The sequence below is a fragment of the Pieris rapae genome, chromosome 22 (genome assembly GCF_905147795.1).
Source record: "Pieris rapae chromosome 22, ilPieRapa1.1, whole genome shotgun sequence".
NCBI classification, from domain to species: Eukaryota; Metazoa; Arthropoda; class Insecta; order Lepidoptera; family Pieridae; genus Pieris; species Pieris rapae.
The window spans coordinates 7,032,149-7,053,417 of NC_059530.1; the positions used below are offsets into that span (position 1 = coordinate 7,032,149).

The window sequence follows — 21,269 nt, forward strand, 5'->3', positions numbered from 1 at the left end:
GTAATTTGAAATATATCTCTGGTCCTTTAATTTTTAAATTATCGAGTCGATTGTGGTTTTGACTTTCTATATTGAAGAAGAAGCTAATCCACAAATTAATAAAAAGAAAATTATAAGGCGCTTTTAAATTACAATATAAATACGTACAACATGCAAGTGCGTGTCGGTATGCAGCCGATGCGCATACGCAGCCAGCGTATGATGTATAGCTCTCGCACTTCGTTTCGCGTCACTCGATTCACCTGCGCACACGCACGTCCACCAGTCACTGCCACGCTGCGTAAATTTTTGCTACCGTTTAGAATGGCATAGGAAACTTTACCACAGTGGTGATGGGCGGCAAGTCTGCCTTAAGAAACTCTCACATGTGGAATCACTCAATCAGTCAGATGATTAAAAAAATATATTTCAAATAAAATAACTTCATAAAACATGATCTACTTCCTAATAAAAACAAATACTTTACTATTTCGACGGAGAAGTCCGGTTTGAGAAGAGGATTCCCGGACATAAGTTTCTTCCACAAAGCCAGAAGTGATTTTATCGGAGCTGTGCTTGTGTTTTTCTTTGAAACGGTCAAGTTCATTTCTGAAAATTTTTGAAGGTATAAAAATAGTATCGAACATTACAAAACATATTTATTATTAATAAGAGTTTAAGCAATCTTCCTACCTCTGAGACCCGAGACAATATTCTCGGCAGCCTTCCTCTCCCAGGCCAGGCGACAGTTCTTAGCCAAACCCAGAAGTTCAGGAGGATCGAGTTCCGGCAAGTTCTCAAGCGCCGATATGTAATCCTGAACAGTAACTCTTATAAGACTTTCAATTCCGATTCGCCATTACTCATTTGTGGAATAGACATTTCAATAGCTTCAATAGAGTTCAAAACTTAAATAATTCAAAAAAATTTAAAATTTTCTACAAGTACAAGAGACGTATATACATGTAGAGAAGATCCGTTTTCCGGCATATTCAGGACTAGTTATACTTCTTTTAATGGGGCAATATTCTAGAACGAATCTTCTAGGTGGGAGACAACGGTGGATGTTGTGCTATAAGAAAAGAAGACAAGCTACCCAGCATCACACCTGCCTAGAATTCTCGTGTTTCACGTGCGATTCCAAGAGATTAACATCAATGAGATAAAGTATTGAACTATTGAAGTATGCAAAAGTACCTGCAAATTATCTGCGTACGGCAAAGGCGCATTCAGCCCGGGCAGCGTATACGTATTCGCTTGGGAAGAGTCTCCCAAGCACGAAGCCACCAGAGCTCGAAGCACGCGTCGGTCGGGTGCCGTCGGGACGCGAGCTGCGTACACGGCTTCGCACACCGAGCGAGACGTATTCGTACTTTGAGATACGCACGCACGTACAAGGGACACTTCGCCCCAACCCCACTCGTAGTATTGGCTCCAACCTTAAACATTGTAAATGCAATAACAGCATAAACCTAGGAACTTCGAAGTGAAGACGCTGTGGTTAGTATAAAAATTCGTAAAACGTTCAAAGCAGAAATATAGTCTCACCTATGATATGCTTAACGTATAAAATACTTACATAATACAATTAAATATAAACATATATAGAGATAAATAATAATAGTATATATAATGCTTGATGAATCATAAATATATATTTACAATGATTTCGATGAATCTTAAATTGTTCTCTAAGTTGGATAACACCTTTCATATGAATAAATGCCCATTTACCTAACGGCACGTACGCCCTCCGCTCCAACACCAGAGCGTGCAAAATCGAAAGGTTGACCAGACGCCTCGTGGTCGTCGCGTTTTGTGAACTGCTCCAAGTACTTAACACGCTGCACACATTGTGTTTCACGCCCTCTGCCGTCTAAAATTAAAAAAATATGGTTAAATCTAATTTTGTTTGAGACTAATATTGATAAGTTTAGTAGACTAATTAGGCTTTGTCCTTAAAGGTTTTGTTATGAATAAAGAGACAAAAGCTTATTGAAACCCACCTCAAGTAATACATTGACACAGGAACCGGATATCGCAGCCGGAACTTCGCGATCTTCAGCGACAATCCACACGCGGAAGTCACTATTAAAGTCTTCGACCTGGATCACGAAATGAATCATTATAGTTAATCAGTTCGTGGGGATATTTTCTGATAACAGAATTCTCTTAAAAATGAGCCAAATCTTTATATTAATGACTGCACATTGTTAAACATTAATATGACATTTATTTAACGTTTAAACAGAGTTAGGTAAATAATATAATGAAATTTTAAAAAATTTAAATATTCTTTAAACGACAAATGATACCGGTCGATTCTTCAGGTCATCTAGGAATTCCCTAAGAGCCTTGGAGAAGGGCGAAGCTCCCACGTTGATGGCGAGCCAGCCTCCTTCGCGAATGCTATCGACAGCTCCTTCCCACGCTTGACGCCCCTCGTCTATTCCCATCTAAAATTCATACTTTAATATAAAGCAGATGTAAAAAACGTCCATACTTTTTATGGTACATAAATTAAATAATACTATTTTTTCCTATTTTTTTGTATTTATTTCCCTAATAGCATATGCAATAGCAACTGCATTATTCATCAGTAGTCAGAAGATCATTCTGTTTCGTAATAATGGACGATAAAAGTTGCCAAAATACAGGCCACACTAACTCATCTTAATGCTATATTAAGGGAAGTTAATCAAAGAAAATAAATTTGCGAAATCAGTTACACATTCATTTTAAATAAGCAAAAACACAAAGATACTTTACGAAGCTACATTTTGTAACGTGCTCATCCAAATCAACACGCACACAAACAGTCAATAAATTGACAGATGTTTATGGATCTCACAAAAATCTAGATTTATTTCGCTTGCGTTTTCACATAAATAAATATTGATGAGATCTCAAGGGTCACGAAATATATTGACGTCTGACGCCTGCAAATAGATGAGGAGGAATTTCAATTTTGACGTTATTTATACAGTCTTCTTCATTCGTTGATTAGATCAAGTCCCGATCTATAGAATTAAATAATGTTATGTTAATATGTATCCATTAAAGATCTCAGCTAGTTATATTATAAGAAGTTATTATCTATACAAGAAGAATAGTTTGCGTTTTAATGTTGACCTGTATAAAACGGCGTGGATAAGCGTGTGCCTGCAACTGATCAGCCGCGTGAGTCCCCAGAAGTAGGACACAGCGCTGCGGTGATGACCAACGGTGAGCTTTGCGAATCTCATCACCACCGCTCATCACTCCAGCTCCTGCAACATTTATGCAATCACTCGACTCGTAACCATAGACATGTAGCAAATTTACAGAAATTTGGTTCTGACAACATTGATCTAATGCTAGTCCTCATTCTAATGCCTCTGGGTTGTGGGTGACAAGAGAATAATTATTTCGTGAAACATGGTGCATGTCTAAAACAATTTTTTTTAAATTGAAGACGTAAATATAATCTAGAGTTCTTTACGCCGGCTTTTCTCTCGGCTTACACCCTCTGTCTTTGCCGATGAGTAGAGATATCTACGATACAAATTTAATGAAGTGGAAATAAGTGATAGCAGTATATTCATATATATAATATAGTATTAGTTAAACATTTTTTTTAATGAAACAAGTCGTATAAGACATAAAAATATGCGTGAACGAGTGTGTGGATGTGTGTGCGTATCTGTATATGAGGCTGAGCGTCCCTGAATGCTATACGCCGTGTTTGTGTTAGTTTCCGACAAAACTTTTAGACGTTTTGTGAGATTATATCTGGATAGTTTGACCATTTCAGAATTCGAAGATCGGGAGATTTTAGATGAAAGAAAAAAATTACTTTTGTTGTTTGCGTTGTGCCAATTTGTTAATCTGACTTAGGTATTACTTTTAACGATTTAGTTACGATAGTATATCTCACCTAGCATTCGATCCACCAACAGGATCACGGCCCGGTACAGAGAATTGGGCCTCAGAGCAGAGACTGCCACGACCGTCTCAAATATCGTCAGCCCCAATTTGTTCATCAGTCCAAAGTCTCCGGACTTCATAAAGTCCAACCATAACGTGTTTTTTAACGAAAGCTTGTTAAATAACTCTTCGTCTTCCATCTGAAAGTGCAATTATATGAATAACAAATATAATAATAATAATATATTTATTTGCAAGAATATCATGATATAAAGGTACAACACAAGAAAAGTGTCTTCCCCTGAAGAAAGAGTAGTGTGTGAGTAGAGTAGTGTTATTGAACATTCTCTGATGTTAAATAATCTTTTTAGTAATTTAGTTTAGACTTAAATTACTTATTAGTAGTAGTTTCAGAAGAATGTTTGTCCAAAAAAATATCGGAAATTATAATTTAAAAATAAATTAGAAAGGATTTCGTTAAAATCGTTATTAAAATCTGATGAGTATTTGTTAAGGCTTTGGTTATTAATAATATTGACAGCTATTCAAAGTCAGCTTGTGTTACTATATTAAACTATAATCTCTATAATATGAAGCGCCCTTTACACTACCTTAATACTGGCAACTCTTTTAAGACAATCATCAGGAATCCAATTGTAAACATTCTTAATTGCAGCAATTTCTCGATCGTCAATCAATTCAAAGCTTCCTATAAACAAATGCCAGAGCTGAAAAAAAATATTCTAATGAAAACCTCATAACTAAAATTATAAGCCGTATCTGCAAAATCCGATTATTTTCGAGTAACTTGATCCCTTGGTGTTGTGTAGATGTGGGGTCTTTCTGAATTTACCACGGAGACTGTTCAGAGGACTATGTGGAACCATCTGTCCTCTGAACTATTTCCGAACCAATCCGACTTAGGGTTCCTCGAGAGCGGACCAACTCTTAAAAGCCTGGCAACGCACTCGCGAGCCCTCTGGCATTAAGAGTGTTTATTATATGTGTTGGGATACAACTGTATAGTTTACCGATCTAATATATACACTACACATACTAAACAGATACTCCAGACACCAGTCACATATATTTTAAATACACAATTAATAATTTATTATGTGTTCCGTTTGACGTCCGAGGTCCATTATGAGAGTACATCGCTTCCGTTTCCGCCCAATTCGCTAGTTTACCGACCTTTTCCCACCACGTGACACCGCCGCCAGCGCCCAGCGTTTGAAACTGGAACTAACTTTTTATCGCGCTAAAGAAAGCCGCCAGAATTCTTGTTCATTGTTGCGTCGTTTTTCGTCTAGCACAGTCGCTAGTGCAAACTTAAAAACGAAGCAGTATATTTAAAAGTTATATCGACCTAAAATTTATTTTCAAATTGGAAATAATTATTACGTAAATTGGTGATCTCGGTTTTTAACGTTAAAATACAGAATGTCTAATGAAAGTGCTAAAATCAGTGAAAATGTGTTGGCCACGCGGTCAAACGTGCCTGAGACGCATTTTACAAATACAAAGCCGTCTCATATCACGGGAGATATTGTCTCTGCAAGTTCTGACAAGCCGAGTTCTTCGCAAAGTTCGAGTACGAGTGAAGAGGATGAAGAACCGCCGCCAAAGCAAAGACGAAAAAACCACGTGCGCAGTGATTCACGTGTTTCTTCTCGAGATTTGGATCAAAGGTTTGAGCAATTGTCGCAGCAATTGGTGAGTCACCTACATAATACTTTTTACAATTTTGCTGCGTCGTCTAGCATGTTTAATAAAGTGACCGAATCTAATAATGCAAATCTAGACGACCCTTTTTTGAACCATGCGGCTTTATTTAAAGATATTGCGCAATTAGACGTGTCGGTTCAAGAACCTCCAATTGCAAAGGCGATCACTGAGAGAGTTACAAAATTAATTTCAATGCAAAGGTTTAACACTTCTGATTGGAACTGTGTGCGTTATATTGATGTACAAAAGAAATACCTTGCTTTTCCTGCTTTTACTGATTTAAAAATTAATGAAGAATTAAGGTTCCTAGAGGATTCGTCAAAATTGTATCTCATGGAACGAAGTTTTGCGGCCTTATCAAACGCGTTTTTAGCTCAAAATGAGTTTGTCAATAAGGCGTTACGTAGCGTTTTAGAGTGGTCAACACAGTCGAACGTGATACTTAATTCAAATTCTATACATGATAAATTACAAGAATGTTTTGGTGAAAAGTCAGAGTATAAAGCCGTTACTCATGATGTTTTACAAATTATTTGTGGCAAGCGGGCCGAAGTCTTAGAATCTCGCCGTAAATCATTGCTAAAAAACCTAAAAAGAAAACATATTAGAGAAGATTTAGATAAAATTCCCCCATCTTCAGAGTACATCTTTAATCCTGAACAACTATCTACATATTTACAAAAAGTTGGTGGTATTGATAAATCTGACAAAATTCGCGGGTACCAACCTAAAACTATACGCGTTAAATCACCCATACGTTCTAAATCGCCTGTAGCTTCAACGTCTCAGGTCAGTCAAAAGCCCTTTCTTGGTAACCGATACAACTCAAAACAAGGACAAAAGAGTCACAACTTCGATAATCACGAAAACAAGAAAAAAGGGGGGCGCAAATATAAAAGACCAAATAAATACAAGAATAAGTGACTCGATGGGCTTTTCGGGCGGTTGTTTAAGGTACTATCACAAAAATTGGGCGAAATTACAACCTCCTCCTTCCATTCTAAAAATAATAACCTCCGCTCGAATACCTTTCAATCGAAAACCGCCATTAGTACTACCAACGCGGGAAATCCTAAAAAAGTTGCAAACACCTGTTTCAACCTCGATGTCGTTGGAAATCCACACCATGATTCGAGACCATATACTGGAGCCAGCACCGCTGACTCCGTCGTTCATATCTCCACTCTTTATAATAACAAAGAAAAGCGGAAGAAATCGAGTCATTTTCAACCTAAAATCATTAAATCAATTCATGAAACCAGAACCTTTTCATCTGTTTCATCACCACCAAATGCCAAATTTCCTACAAAAAGGCGATTGGATGGTGAAGCTGGATCTCAGCCAAGCCTATTATCATATACCGATTTCCCTCGAACATCGTTGTTTTTTGCGTATCAGTTACGAGGGAAGGCTCCTTCAAATGACATGTCTACCTTTTGGGTTGGCCATAGCTCCGAAAATGTTTGCTTCAGTGACAAATTGGACAGCCGAGCTGTTACGCCGTCACGGCTTACGAGTGATCGTTTTTTTTGGACGATTACTTACTGGTCCACCAGGACAGAACAATTCTGAACTCCCAGGTTCTCATAGCCATGACCTTTTTGAAGAACCTAGGCTGAACCATAAATCTAGAGAAGTCGATATGCACTCCAACGAGGTCGATCGATTTTCTTGGTATCACGTGGGACACACTATCAAATGCAAAGTCCTTACCTACAGAAAAAGTAATCAAAATTCGTCAGTGCCTGATAACACGCTTGTCAGCCGGCAATTGGACCCTCAAGCAGGCCCAACGCCTCTTAGGGTATCTCAATTTTGCGACCTTCATCACCCACCGGGGAAGGTTGCATTGCCGAACGCTGCAGCGACACAGCAATGCATTAAGGATATCTCCTGTATACCCGAGTCCTCTTGCAGAGGAGGTAAAACAAGACATGGTATGGTGGTTACAAAACCTCAGTCACAAGACACCGATTCACTTCAAAACAAGGCATGTGAATTACATTGTCACCGATGCCTCGGATCTACAATGGGGAGCGCTAGTCAACAACAAACCCCTGAAAGGTTCTTGGACTCAAAGTCAGATGGAGTGGCATTGCAATTTGAAGGAGATGCACGCTGTGATAGCAGCAATCTCTTTGACATCCGAGGTCCTAAAGGACTCGACGGTAATCCTACAAAGCGACAGCAAAACTGTTGTATCGTACATAAAAAACGAAGGAGGAACAAGGTCCCGAACGCTGTTAAAATTGACAGAAGATCTTCTGGCACTGACGGACAGTTTGAATATTGTACTTATCCCTCACCACTTACCGGGATTGTACAACGTGGAAGCCGATTACCTCTCGCGCAATCGCAGGGGCGCCGAATGGCATCTCTTGAAAGAGGCAACCACGGAAATATTCAGACGATGGGGAACCCCCGAAATAGATCTTTTCGCTTCACAAGGGGCTCATGTCGTGGCAAGTTATGTGTCGCTAGACTTATTAGACTCGAACGCTTGCTTTCACGACGCCTTCAGCAAATGCTGGCGATACGATCTAGCGTGGATATTTCCACCGCCAGCGCTTCTACCTCGAGTGCTGCACCATCTCAACTTATCCCAAGGGAAGTTCATAATAATAGCACCCAGGTGCAGGAAGCCTTTTTGGCGCCCGGATTTGAAAGGCCGAGCACTTGCACCCTCGCTACCAATACGGAATCTAAACAAAACCCTGATAAATACGGTAACAGGTCAACCACCTCCTCAGGTTCAGAAATTACAGTTGGAAGCGTGGCTGATTTTGGCTGGGAATCTTTAACAAATAACTGGACACGAGACGAAAAGCAACTTCTTTCGTCTTGTTGGAGAGCCTCAACAAGGAAAACATATGCTCCTATTTGGCATAAATGGGTAAATTGGTGTCAACAAAATAATATAAACTGTCGCTTACCGGCTCCTGATGTAGCTAGATACTTAGCAAAACTATTTATAAATGATCATCTGGCATATAGATCTATTTTAGTTCACAAATCTGTCATAGCATCAATTTGTGAGACACTAAGCGATATTAAAATTTCTTCTAATAAATTGGTAAAACATATCCTTAAAGCGATATCTATAGCTAAACCAACCGCACAGAAATTGCCAGTATGGGATGCTAGAATAGTTATAAATTATTTGAAAAGCCTAAAACTAGATGAGCAAAATTTATTTCATATCTCGAAACGTACAGCCACAATAATTTTATTAGCTTCTGGGCGCAGAGTTCATGATTTGACTCTCTTGCATTGCGACCCTCAGCATTTTATTGATAACGGTGATTCCATCACTTTGCATCCAGTTTTCGGTTCTAAAACAGATACAGGAACGTATAGACAATCAAGTTGGACGTTTTTATCTTGCCCGGATAAGCATCTAGATCCCTTATTTTGGCTTAGGACACTCATAACTGTCTCTAATAATACGCGTGGCTCCTTGACAAATTTGTTTATTACAACCAGAGATCCTGTAAAACCAGCTACGCCAACAATTATTGGGGGCTGGGTTAAGAAAACCCTTTTGGAATCGGGTATCGAAGCGTCGCCAGGTAGTTGTAGATCAGCTGTTGCTTCACTAAATTTTTTAGAAAGATATCCCATAAATGAAATTCTTGCTAAGGCAAATTGGCGTCATGAAAGTACTTTTAAGAAGTATTATTGTCGAAATCTAGACAATAATAGTCGGAAGGCTGAGACTCAATCAGAAAAGTCTCTTTCTCAGTACTTTCGGCCGCTTAATGATTAACCTTGTTTTCTACTTCATTATAAACAATGAAAAATTTTTTTTAATGCTACTAAAGCGTAATTAGATTGTATTATTTATTTCATCATGATTCTATCGGAAATAAATAATTTAAATCACATTGTTGCGTTTTTAATTTATTTTTTAGTTATATAATATAACTTTACAAGCCACCAGGAGATAACAAACACGTCTCTCATAATGGACCTCGGACGTCAAACGGAACACATAATATATAAATTTTACCTAAAAATAAAATTTGTATTATGTTTCCTAAGACGTCCGAGGTCCAAACAAGCTCTTCCTGGTTCTCTAATTATGAGACAAACAATGAACAAGAATTCTGGCGGCTTGCTTTAGCGCGATAAAAAGTTAGTTCCAGTTTCAAACGCTGGGCGCTGGCGGCGGTGTCACGTGGTGGGAAAAGGTCGGTAAACTAGCGAATTGGGCGGAAACGGAAGCGATGTACTCTCATAATGGACCTCGGACGTCTTAGGAAACATAATACAAATTTTATTTTTAGGTAAAATTTATATATTAACCTTTTCTGGTATTACTTCTTCAAACACTTGCTTCAGCAAATGCAATACCACGCTGTATTTGTCCTTTTTGTGCAAACTGAGAAGCACGCGCTCCACTGTTCTTCTCATTAGGTATTTTATGACTTCGTTGCAGCTGATGTTCTTTCCTTCCTGGAAAGAGATTATAAATTTGCCTAATTTAGGTTATACATATGACTGAATACGTTTTGGCTGAATGAAAACTGTTCAGAGATGGTGCCGTTTGAATTTTTGTATTAAAATAGTGTCTATCTTTTGTAAATAGTATTGTTTTATGGAACAACTGACGCTTATTATTATTATTATGAAAGAGTTACTAACTTCTTCAGGCGCATGGGGGTAATTTTTTTACGGAACGTCACGAAGATGTGCAGCGTTTTTGTCGAAGACTAGAGAGGGAGCTATTAAGACCGATTGAGAGAGAGTGAGAAAGGGAGATCGAGAAAAAAATTCACGCAATTAGTTAATGAATTCGTGTGGTAGTTATATATTAGAAATTTAGATTACAATTTTGTCGCAAAACATCTATATTTATATTATCATTATGACGTACACTATCAAGAGCTATAGAACTATTGTGTGTGCTGGTAAGTGCTCTGCTAAATTCACAGACACATAGAGAGAGGGGTAAGCGGCTGCCCGAAATACGGCTAGCACTGTAGGTTAGAGTGAGAAGGGTGGAGCCTGCATACCTCTGCCGTATGCGTGAGAGAAAGGGAAGCAAGACAGACTAGTACCGTAACGCGTTACGTAAAGGTTTACCCTGCCATAAGTTATTTCAAAAATAATTCATTGAATTTGTCCTAAATTAACAAACTTACCGAGCTTCTTCGAACGGCATCAACGTAAGCATCCAACATCGTGTCGATGGGCACTGACACCAGAGGCTTTTTCGCAGCCAATTCCTTTACAGCGAGAACCAAATGCGCCGCTTTCAGTGCACTTTCTTCAAACACTTTGCACGAAGCTTTGAACTCTTCTTCAATACTTTGAGCAGAGCTTAGAGACTCCGATATAGTTATACTCGTGTCTCGGGTCTTGTTCAATGACGCTTTCAAGTTTGCGTCGTGTAATATGTCGCTGTTGCTCGAGAGGTCTTTGAGAAGGTTTTCCTAAAGTATATTGAATTGAATATGTAATAATAATAATAAATCGTTTCTTTGCAAAAAAGTGGTAAATTAATATTGATTTATTATAAAAAACCGCACCATCAGCCATATAGAAATGTATAATATAAATAATAGTCACGCAAATGTCAAGAACAGTTAAGTTATTTATAAATGTTACCAAACTTTTGATGTAAAAACTCTCACATAAAGGAACCTGCCCCTTAAAAGCAATGCACAGCAGTGATCTCCTCAAACAACTTCGCATTGGAAGGCGACTTAATAGTTTGATAGCCATGGCGTAATAATTTTTTGAATACTTCGTACACCCATAAATACAATCCAGTTTCTTTAAAAGTTTTCAATATAAATTAAAGATATTGTCAAAATACAGATAACAGCCATAGTAAATGTTTTCTAAGACAGGCGAAATATAAAAAGAAATCTTACCGTCCAACTGCATTAAAGAAACTTGAGAACTCTTTCTATCTCATTGTGTTTACCGTGTTTATATAAAAAGAGATGAGTACGTTTGTTGACGGCAAATTCACTCACCTGCAATTCGTGAAGTTGGTTTTGCAGCAAAGCTTTCTTTAACTTAATTTCTTTGATCTTCTCGTTCATTTCGGGATTTTGCTTTTGCATCGTGTGATGTATCAATTGATCTACAAATAATATTAATTTCATTTATTTTTAATATAAAGAGTAATATTCTATTTTTAAACGGTTTTATTTAGCTCACCCCGTTTGTTTTATTAAAGTTATACTTTTGACGCGTTTGAGAAAAATTATGTCAGTAAATTATTACGATGCGCGCGCATAGCGTCACAAAAACCCGACACCCTGATGTTAGCTAGGGTCAACATATTAGTTTTTTTGTGATATTTAAATAAACTTTGTATAAGAAGATAAGGGGTATAATAAACATTTAAATGTATTAAATGCTTTTTTTCTATTTCTATCTAAATTTTTTGAAAATATTTTTATCTTGTTACGCCAAAGAAATATAACTTCTAACGCGTGTACATAAGTACACACACATTTTTTTTAGCGACAAATAGGTGATTGGCCACCAGCTTATTTAAAAAGCCTCAACCAAAAGGTTGAAAAACATTAATCTATATTTTGAGATATAAAGAACTAACCGAACAACGCATGCAGCCTCGCAGTGAAATACAAAGGGCTAAGAACGGCGAGCACGTACGCGGGCAGAGAGCGTACGAGTGACGGATCGCGCGTCACGAGCAACACGTTTCCTTTTACGCCCCACCACGAGGCGTGTACGCATTCCACGTCGTATATCACCAGGGTACGATTAAGCCTGTAATTAAAAAAATATAAAACCTTGAATAGTTTATCAGACAAAATCTGTGAATAGACATCGAGGCTAGTGTTACAAAAACTATATGAATTAGATTTTGGTTTATTTTACATTAAGATTTAGTTATGCTCTTAATATTTTTTTTTTTAGTTTTTCCTGTTGCCTGGAAGAAATGACTTCTTAACGATAAGGCCGGGTTTCATCACAATCATTTCAGTTATCTTAATGTAACGAAGTTTAGAAAGATAAGTACTATCGGGAACATTAACCATGTAAAGTATTGGAATACTCTTTTGAGTATCTTGAGAGTACCTTAAAGCATATTGCACGGCAGTCTGCAGCTTATCACTATTCTGCGAGACAAACTCGAAGGAGGCTCCGTTGAGGGTCTTTTTCAGCCAGTTTAGGGCTTCTCGGTCAGGGTCTATTATTAATGGAGTCAGCCCACATTTACGTGAATCCAATAACTAAAAAGAGGTATCTCAACTATTTAAGTAGTAGTTTATAGTATTTTAAGTGTTAAATGTGTGTGTGTTTCTGTGATTGTAACTGGCCCTGGCTCAGCATCATGCTGTGGAGCAGACGTATTCTACAGCGTTGGTCATTCTGACAGAGACCACAACAGTTAGTTTGGGCCTCAGACGAAAAATAATAATAGTAAAAATTAACACTGTAAGTAAAGAAGTCTAGTGTAAAAGTATTTAGTAAATAAATAAAAAAGTTGTTATTCCAAACATCACAACATGATATAGAATTGGACAATTTTTTTTTTGAAGTCTTAAACTAAAGTTGCAGTTTGATTAAGATCATTCAATAACCTGATCAATAAGCACGGCGTTCTTGAGCGCAGACTGGTCCAAAGGCAATCCGTCGGCTTCCCATTTCACCTGTCTCTCAGGAGTCGACAGGAAACCGACCACAGAGAAGCTTTTGGTTTCGTATCTTAGTAATTGGCACCATTTTTGTATTTGAAATCTAAAAAAAATTTTTTTTAGGAAATTTGATAACCACTTCAAAAAAAAAAGTGTCCATGGGCAACGTCACTAACCATCGCGTGAGCAACCTGCCCGTGTGATTTTTTTATCTACAAAAACGAAATTTTTTCCAAAATGCCTAACACTATTTGCGGTAAAAAAAATAATGCAGCAAAAAAGAGTTTTCTAAAAGTCATAAAACTTAAATATAAATTAAAATGCAGAAAACGAGGAAAAAAATAAAATTATATGTAAAAATATAAAATGAAGTTATTTACTCTGCTTGTGTCTCCGTGAGGTCAGGTAAAAATACCACGTATGCGGCCGCCAACAGCGATCTCTGATTAAGTTCCGATATCTCCCGAGATATATTTTGTAACTGTAATAAAATATTCACGTCACGAAGATGTGCAGCAAGTCGAAGAAAAGGAAAAGAGCGACTGGGACCGATTGAAGAGAGAGTGAGAAAGGGAGAAAAAGAATAAAATACACGCTATTGGTTGAACGGTTAATAGGTATACAAATACATAGAGTGATCACATACTGGTACATGATCATCTATTGGAGCTTTTATCTCATTAATAATTAATTTTCAAAGAAGTTTCACTTCAGACATGTGTACTTTGTACGCACGCACTTTTTTTTTTAGATAAACCCGGTTAAGAGTTATTCAAGTCTTCTCGTTTGCTCTACGTTCAAATCATTTGTTGCATAGTTATAGGAAAAATGTTACCCACATCAGTCTCCCACGTCCGATACTCGTTGGCCAAATGTTCCAATAAACCATTGGCGTGTTGGATGGTGTCAGTCACGGCTGCCAGTCGCATCTCCAGAGCTGCCGCGTCCCGCGTGTGCTGCCCGAGTTGCTCCTTCAGTGACGTCACACGCTCCTCCACCGACGTCATTCCGCTCGATAGGGCTTCCAGTTCACTTTCCGCTTGCTGCAGGTTCCTGTAATATTTTTAAAAGGTAAAATACACCGTCAATATGGAAAAGACACAAGAGACAAGAACACCAACTTGTGCAAGTGCCTCTGCTGCGCCTGCAGTGGCTTAACTCTGAGCAGGGCGTGCGCGTGCGCAAGGTTGGCGTGCACCCAAGCGGCCAGAGGGGCGCACGCGGCACTGGCCCGACGCGCAGTGGCCTGCTCGAAGGATGCTTTGCGCTTCTCCAACAGGCGCTGCACCGACTCTATCGTCTCGGGGCTTATGTGACTCGCGTCTAGGCATCTGCAGATGTTATTGTATTGTATATAAACGCACGCCTAGTACAATAATTTCGAGTAATATATTAAATACATAAATATATTACATCGCTACTAATAGTACTTACTCTACGATTGTGTCAGAGATAGTATTCTGCAGGTTGATAATTGGGCAAGACATTTTTATTATAGATCTAGAAATGCAATTTGGACAAGTTTTATAAAAATCTATTGCTATTACTAGAGTCCGAATAAAATTACCGTATATCCTCTTTGACGCCTCGCTTCGACAAGAAGCTCTTCATGGAATGCCAAGACGTATCAGCGATCCCCATCAGTCTCAACACCCCTTCCAGAACATCTCGGACCACGTCTGGTGGCGCACGCAAAGATCGCATCTATACCAGAATTATTTATTTGATACGGTTTTTTAGGTCCTTTTTGATAAATGACTTTTTTTATGGCATTACATTAGTTACGAATCGAGAATTTATTTTTGTAACATGGTTTGAAGAAATCTTACAAATTCAGAACTTTTATTTTCAGATAGCTAAAAAGTATTTTTATTAACATAATTAAGCATATCGATCGTACCTATCCTGTTATCGATATGCATCTCTACAATTCTTACACACATCACTACACCTCTCCATAAGACCTGTAAGTGCGAGCGAGACAGACAGATAAATATGATTTATGACCCGAAGCATCACAGGTTACAGATACGAGCGAGTTTTGAATACGCAATTAATAACTCTGGGTTTACGTACACAACCAGGTTCAAACCTGTTAAATCCCAGCGAACACTATAGAAAATAGTTATTTTAATTGAATAACTTACTTCACTAAGAGATTCAGGTTTGATATCACCGACGGCAGCTCGAGCAGCCGCAATCACAGGTTCTACTGCCGCTAGCTCTTCTTCAATTTCTTTTTTACTGAAATTCACATACAAAGTAACTAAACATGGTACTGTTGTAGTTTTCTGTTTTATTGGATTACATTTTAATTTATTGTTACGGAAAAAAAGAACAGATTCACAGTTAAAAAGGCGAAATTAAACAAAATATTTGTTAAGAAAAAAATTCGGTCACAAACATAGGATTTAAAACAAAATTGACTCATTCCATATAACATTCTTCTGTTCCTGATAATTACACACCGTATTTGCAGCTTCTCATTCTCCATCTCTATATTCTTCTTCAATATCTGCATCTCCTCGTGCTTATCCGTGTTGGCTCGCACAGTAGCGCCGATCTGCTCCAACGCTTTATTCGCTTTCTCCCTCTTATCGTTGAGTTCCAGCTCTTGTTCCGCCGCCTGCGATTGGAGTGCGCCGACGTCGCTGCGGGCTCGACGCAGGGCTTCTACGCCGGCCTAAGAAAATTATTTAAATAATACAAAGAGACGTATATTTCGAAAGTCAATATGATAGCCGAAGACTATGGACGATAAAAGCGAGAACTATTCATAAAATTGCCGGTGTTGTCATTTGACGACGTATTGCATGTACTCTTAACAAACTATCATGTACGGATAAGATATATATAAGTTCAAATTTATGAATATAAAATAAAATATTATATAGAAAATCCTAGAGAAAAAAATTGTGATTCTATATCTGCTTATTTCCTGATAATTTATTTTTCTAATAGTCAAGTAGGAGATCGGCCTACTCTGCCTGACACACCCTGTCGACTTTTTGGGTCAAAGACATGGGTACAATGTTTTTTTGAAGAAGAATACAGACAGAAAGTGGTTTCGTGCAAATCCGGGATTCCATAACATTTCAGGGTTGCAAGTCTCACGCTGAAGCCACTAAGCTAATACTGGCCTTTTTTTTTAAAGAAGCATAGAAAAAATTACGGAAAATCACTGACCGACAGCATCCTTTGACGTTGCACAAGTGCTGTCTTCTTTTTCGTGACAATATTATAGAACGCTTTGATGAAATGCATGTATCGATATGGACTCTTCAACCACTGCTCTTCTATGCTATGGTAAATGCTGATCATTCCCTCCAATGGAATGTCGATTTGTTCATCTTTCCATATATCTTCACCGTCTTCTTTAATTAACCTAAAACAGGAATATATTTCTGAATGCATTTCTTTAAGCAATATTTAAATCTCACTAAATAAAACTAGATATGAAAAATGACGGGGTAGCAAAGCAAAATTTTGCATATATTGGTATGTAGCTGTATGTTCGTTTATATGGAAAGAAATACTTGGCGTCCATATTAACGGCCCTATCTTTGGGCTCGTAATCACTTAAGCATGTGAGTCTAGGAGAACAGTAACGCAGTGGCTTTATTTAATAATAATAATAACTTTATTGAAATGAAAAAATTGTATGTTAATGTGAATGTGTGAAAAAGTGTGAATGCATACGTGCATAGAGTGTAGCTAAGAGTGGTTATAAGCATACGCGTCTTCATGGGAAATGAAACTTCTGAGATGGATATTTCGGTCACGACTATCAGACTATCAGGAGATTAAGATGAGTAGGTCACTAAGGGCGGATGCCGACTAGGGCACCAAAAGAAATGGCACAACATGAAAGACAGATAAAAATATAAGAGGATTTAAGAATGAGAGAAGTTTAGGTAAGTTTCTGAAAGGAGGTGGAGGAGGAAAGACCAGCGGAGGAGACCATGAACCATAAAGAGTTGAAAGAACACCAGCGCCACTCGTATGATATATTTTACATAAAAATTAAATAGTGAATACAAAATACTCTACCTGATATGAAAAGGTGCTAAGTCACACTAGGTGCATCGTACAATTGGAAATACCTCTGAACAACCAAAGCCGGCATCTCTCTCAAAGTCGCCTCCGACCATCTCTCGAGCCATACGAACTGGCCCGTGTTAGACAAAAATGGGAATTTTTCCAAAAGTTCCGATAAATTCTCTTGATCTTTGTGCAAACATATTAAAATACCTAGGTTTTGTTTTATATCTGAAAATCATAGTTCGCTTCACGTTATTTATTAGATCATTTAGAAAATATTATTTGTAATTGTTAACAAATTAAAGATAACAAAAAATTTGGCCAAAGTAGGAACATTTGAACAATAGACAAATAGGGAAAGAGCTCAAACTTATAGGTTTTACCAAATTAACATATTTTTTTATAAAAAGTTTAATCCTACATTTACAATAGGTAATATTACTTACTAGAAAGCGTTTGTTCAGCATTCTGTCCAACAGACGGCATTACATTTGCCGGCAGTGCGTACACGCTACCCGTGCGGACGTAGGCTTCTACGATGGCCAAGTTATCTTCATCGGATGACCATTCCGTGATCATTAATAGAGTTTGGTTCCCTTCACTTGCAGACGTTAGAGACTGAATACGAAGCGGGATTTGAGGAATTAGTTCCTATGTTTACCAATAGCATACGATTTTCAGGTTTTTTAATTGTTATATCATCATTGAAAGCCGGAGCTTATAAAGTATAAGTCAATCGTCAAAGTAACACTGACAGGGGTTTTGACACACATTTTTCATTAATTCACATCCAAGCTATGACATGTTTTGTTCCACAGTAATATATGAATAAAATTAATATATTCCTGTTAAATATACAATAATATTTGGCAAAATCCTTACAGCTTTAAAGTTGTTAGCGAACTGTGAAGGAAGCTCCGCAAGCACACAGTTGGCAGATAAGGCTGCGCAAACAATACGAGCGGATGCGCACACGCCGGGGCCCGTACCGCTCACGCACGTTACAACGTTCCCATTAAGCTACAATTATTATATACATTAAATTAATAAAGTTCCAAAATATAAATTAATGCAAATGGAAGCAAAAGTTATAGTGAGTTCGAATTGTAAACTGGATTAACACTTTTTATTCTAGTAAAATCTATATAAAACAAGTCTTCGGTCTATATATAGAGTTTGTGAAAGTAAATAAGATTTTGGTATATCTTCGGTATGACTTACGGATTAACTAATTTTAGGAAGTGAGAAGAATGTGACTTTATTAAGCAGTAGTAACAATCTTTTTTCTTTAAAATATTAAATTGTAGTTTAAATTTTCATTTTATTTTTTTAAGTCTATTCAAATACATAATTTACGTATTCTGTTTCGTATATATTGTTTAACAGTTTATTTTGTTTAACACTATTCTATTGTATATGTGTTTTATTTTATAATGTGTATGTGTAGCTGTAAGTATATTTATAAATAAATATCTATATGTTTACGTTATGTATGTATAAATAATCTCACCCTAAATCGTGGAATATGTTAATTAGAAAAGATAAATGTAAAAGTCAAATTATACAAAAATTAAATATCAAAATATAATTTCAATATCGCAATACAGCGAGGAAGTGCTGTCAAATTTAAAGACACACTGAAACAGGGACCGAACTCATAAAATTTGTTTTAGTTTTCTTTTTATTAATTTTTATTTATTATGTAGGTTAAAAAAATAATTAATACTGGTTATCATGTTTAGTTTTTAATAAACTAATTTCTAGTGCAATATAAAATGACATCAATCGTTTGATCGTCAGATTTATAGAAATATCAAACTATGGGTAAATACAAATAACATACAGCAATTTAAAAACACTTTGATAAATAACTTACAGCCAGAGCAATTGAAGGACACAGCGTAGACAACTCCATACAAACCTCCATACCACCGTCACCGAAGGCTTTTTCATCTTCTGTCACTGAAGTTATTTAAATAATATTGATGAATTAATAAGTTGAACTTATTTACTTGTAAAAAATACAAGATACGTTTGCTAGCGATCTCTTTGAACACGTGTTAAGACTTAGGTATAGTCATTTAAAAGAGTACCGAGAGTTTTTTACGCCGGCTTTTTCTCTCGGCCTACACCCTCTGTCTTCTCTGACGATGAATAGGGATTTGTGACAAATTTAATGACGTGGAATAAGCGATACCTGTATTTTATATTCCAAAGTAAACGTATTTTTTTATTTCTATTTTTCTTCTTAAGAAATATAAGTAATAATATATAAAATAAAGAGCCTTTTCATTTCGCGCAAAGACATGATATTTGGATTACAAAAATTGATTAATTTAAGTTTTTTGTATTATACTCACAGCATTGGTTGATAAGCATTAGAGTGTTCTGATACCAAGCGGCATAGTCGATGCCTTCTAAGTACACTCCATCGCCTCGCAAAAGAATTTTGTAGTGCATATCCTTCTCAATATCAAGATATTTACTGAGTAAAACATCAAAATCTGCTTTTTCCTCGTCTGTTAAGAGACGATCACGGAAAATCATTTTTGCTTGAGAATTGAGGGCCTAAAAAAATGTAACGAAATACCTAAAAAACTATTCTTTACAAATAGATAGAGGGGGCAGGATGCTCACCTGATGTTAAGTGACTTTTAAGAATTGGTACGGATTTTTTTAAAGGACCTTAAGTCGAATTGGTTCACAAATACTGCAGTACGGCTGGTTCCAGAAAGTGGTGGTGCGTAGGAGAAACTAAACTTCTGCCTCGACGTCTGATGAATCTCAGCTACAGGTATTGGACCGAACAACTCTTCTGAACCCCATGGTAAATGCAGTAGCAGATGCACAGCCCACATCTCTACGCAACACCAAGGGAACAAGCCGCAATTTTTTAGACAACTCCTCTATTGCTCAATTAATAATATTTTTTCTCGAACTCCATCGCTACTAGATGAAGATTCATTATCTCTTATACTAAAAATATCTCTTAAACACTTACTGTTACAACGTCTGTTGAATTTGCGGGGCTGTAGCACTTTGTATTCTCACACAAAGCCTTCAAGTGTGAGGAGTTCCAGGTGTAATATGGCTTCGAATTGAATCTCTCCGTTATCTGTGAGAAAATTCATCAATTCTAAACTGCGATTGCACTTGGTTAACAACATTGATGTCCATGGTTAAATGATACCGACACCAGAGAACAATACACAGCCAGAAGGCTCGCAAATGCGTTGCCGGACTTTTGTAGATGTGTTTCGTTTAGATAAATGGGGGCTGAGCAGAAGGCTCATCTGATTCTAAGCGACCGCCGCCCATTGATGTTCACATTGCCAGTAACCTCACACGTGGCCGGCCTTATATACTTTTTAATATGTACAATGGGTCTTTTTTTAAATCTCCAATTAGCCATATATGTATGTAGAAAGATAATTACCTCTTTGAACATTGACAGGATTTTCTTGGCTAATGACAGAATATCTCTATCTCCAAAGTTGTTGGTCACATTTTCCTTCAAAGAACTTGTTAGCAATTCTAACTGCTCTTCTTCCGTAGGTTCTCTGAAATACATTTAGAATTAAACATCAAGCTCTGGCTTGGTGTAAAGATATATAGACATTATACAAAACAAAAAAAAAACAAAATGTAGACATTATTTCTAAAATCAGTCACTTAAAATACTTTTAAATATATCCAAAATTAATCTTAGTAGTTAAAATATATCTGTTGTGATTCTTGTACTTACGGTATATATATATGTGCAAGCGCAGCCGCCAGTCTCGAGGCGATATTAGCGCGGGGTTCCGCTGTTGCGATGACACTCACGCGTGTAATGCTCTGCCATTGGGTACCATTTTCATCTGAACTCCAAAATCCATTGCCTTGGATCAACTGTAAACAGGGCCAGCCTTGTCTCTCAACCTTTCCTCGTAGAAGAGTTTACGATCGGTCGATCGCATCACACCACCAATTGACTTTTTTATTTAAGCTTTA

At 37.3% G+C, this 21,269-nt stretch overlaps 1 protein-coding gene across 1 annotated transcript in view; it reads right to left on the reverse strand.

The window, feature by feature from the left end:
* LOC110992836 (cytoplasmic dynein 2 heavy chain 1) overlaps positions 1 to 21,269 on the reverse strand; it is a 66,676-nt gene that overhangs the window by 1,923 nt on the left and 43,484 nt on the right. Inside the window, exons 44-75 of the mRNA XM_045633298.1 lie at positions 21,022 to 21,167; positions 20,713 to 20,836; positions 20,278 to 20,391; positions 19,637 to 19,844; positions 19,153 to 19,238; positions 18,159 to 18,296; positions 17,723 to 17,894; positions 17,339 to 17,504; positions 16,422 to 16,620; positions 15,704 to 15,918; positions 15,383 to 15,479; positions 14,803 to 14,939; positions 14,357 to 14,566; positions 14,075 to 14,288; positions 13,616 to 13,716; positions 13,182 to 13,338; positions 12,676 to 12,830; positions 12,188 to 12,363; positions 11,598 to 11,707; positions 10,758 to 11,048; positions 9,919 to 10,068; positions 4,497 to 4,613; positions 3,896 to 4,085; positions 3,355 to 3,407; positions 3,112 to 3,273; positions 2,295 to 2,435; positions 1,986 to 2,084; positions 1,714 to 1,855; positions 1,177 to 1,418; positions 673 to 796; positions 467 to 588; positions 148 to 276 (exon numbers count right to left, since the gene is read on the reverse strand). Coding sequence (XP_045489254.1) covers positions 148 to 276; positions 467 to 588; positions 673 to 796; positions 1,177 to 1,418; positions 1,714 to 1,855; positions 1,986 to 2,084; positions 2,295 to 2,435; positions 3,112 to 3,273; positions 3,355 to 3,407; positions 3,896 to 4,085; positions 4,497 to 4,613; positions 9,919 to 10,068; positions 10,758 to 11,048; positions 11,598 to 11,707; positions 12,188 to 12,363; positions 12,676 to 12,830; positions 13,182 to 13,338; positions 13,616 to 13,716; positions 14,075 to 14,288; positions 14,357 to 14,566; positions 14,803 to 14,939; positions 15,383 to 15,479; positions 15,704 to 15,918; positions 16,422 to 16,620; positions 17,339 to 17,504; positions 17,723 to 17,894; positions 18,159 to 18,296; positions 19,153 to 19,238; positions 19,637 to 19,844; positions 20,278 to 20,391; positions 20,713 to 20,836; positions 21,022 to 21,167 — 4,887 coding nt within the window. The remainder of the gene's footprint in view (positions 1 to 147; positions 277 to 466; positions 589 to 672; positions 797 to 1,176; positions 1,419 to 1,713; positions 1,856 to 1,985; positions 2,085 to 2,294; positions 2,436 to 3,111; positions 3,274 to 3,354; positions 3,408 to 3,895; positions 4,086 to 4,496; positions 4,614 to 9,918; positions 10,069 to 10,757; positions 11,049 to 11,597; positions 11,708 to 12,187; positions 12,364 to 12,675; positions 12,831 to 13,181; positions 13,339 to 13,615; positions 13,717 to 14,074; positions 14,289 to 14,356; positions 14,567 to 14,802; positions 14,940 to 15,382; positions 15,480 to 15,703; positions 15,919 to 16,421; positions 16,621 to 17,338; positions 17,505 to 17,722; positions 17,895 to 18,158; positions 18,297 to 19,152; positions 19,239 to 19,636; positions 19,845 to 20,277; positions 20,392 to 20,712; positions 20,837 to 21,021; positions 21,168 to 21,269) is intronic.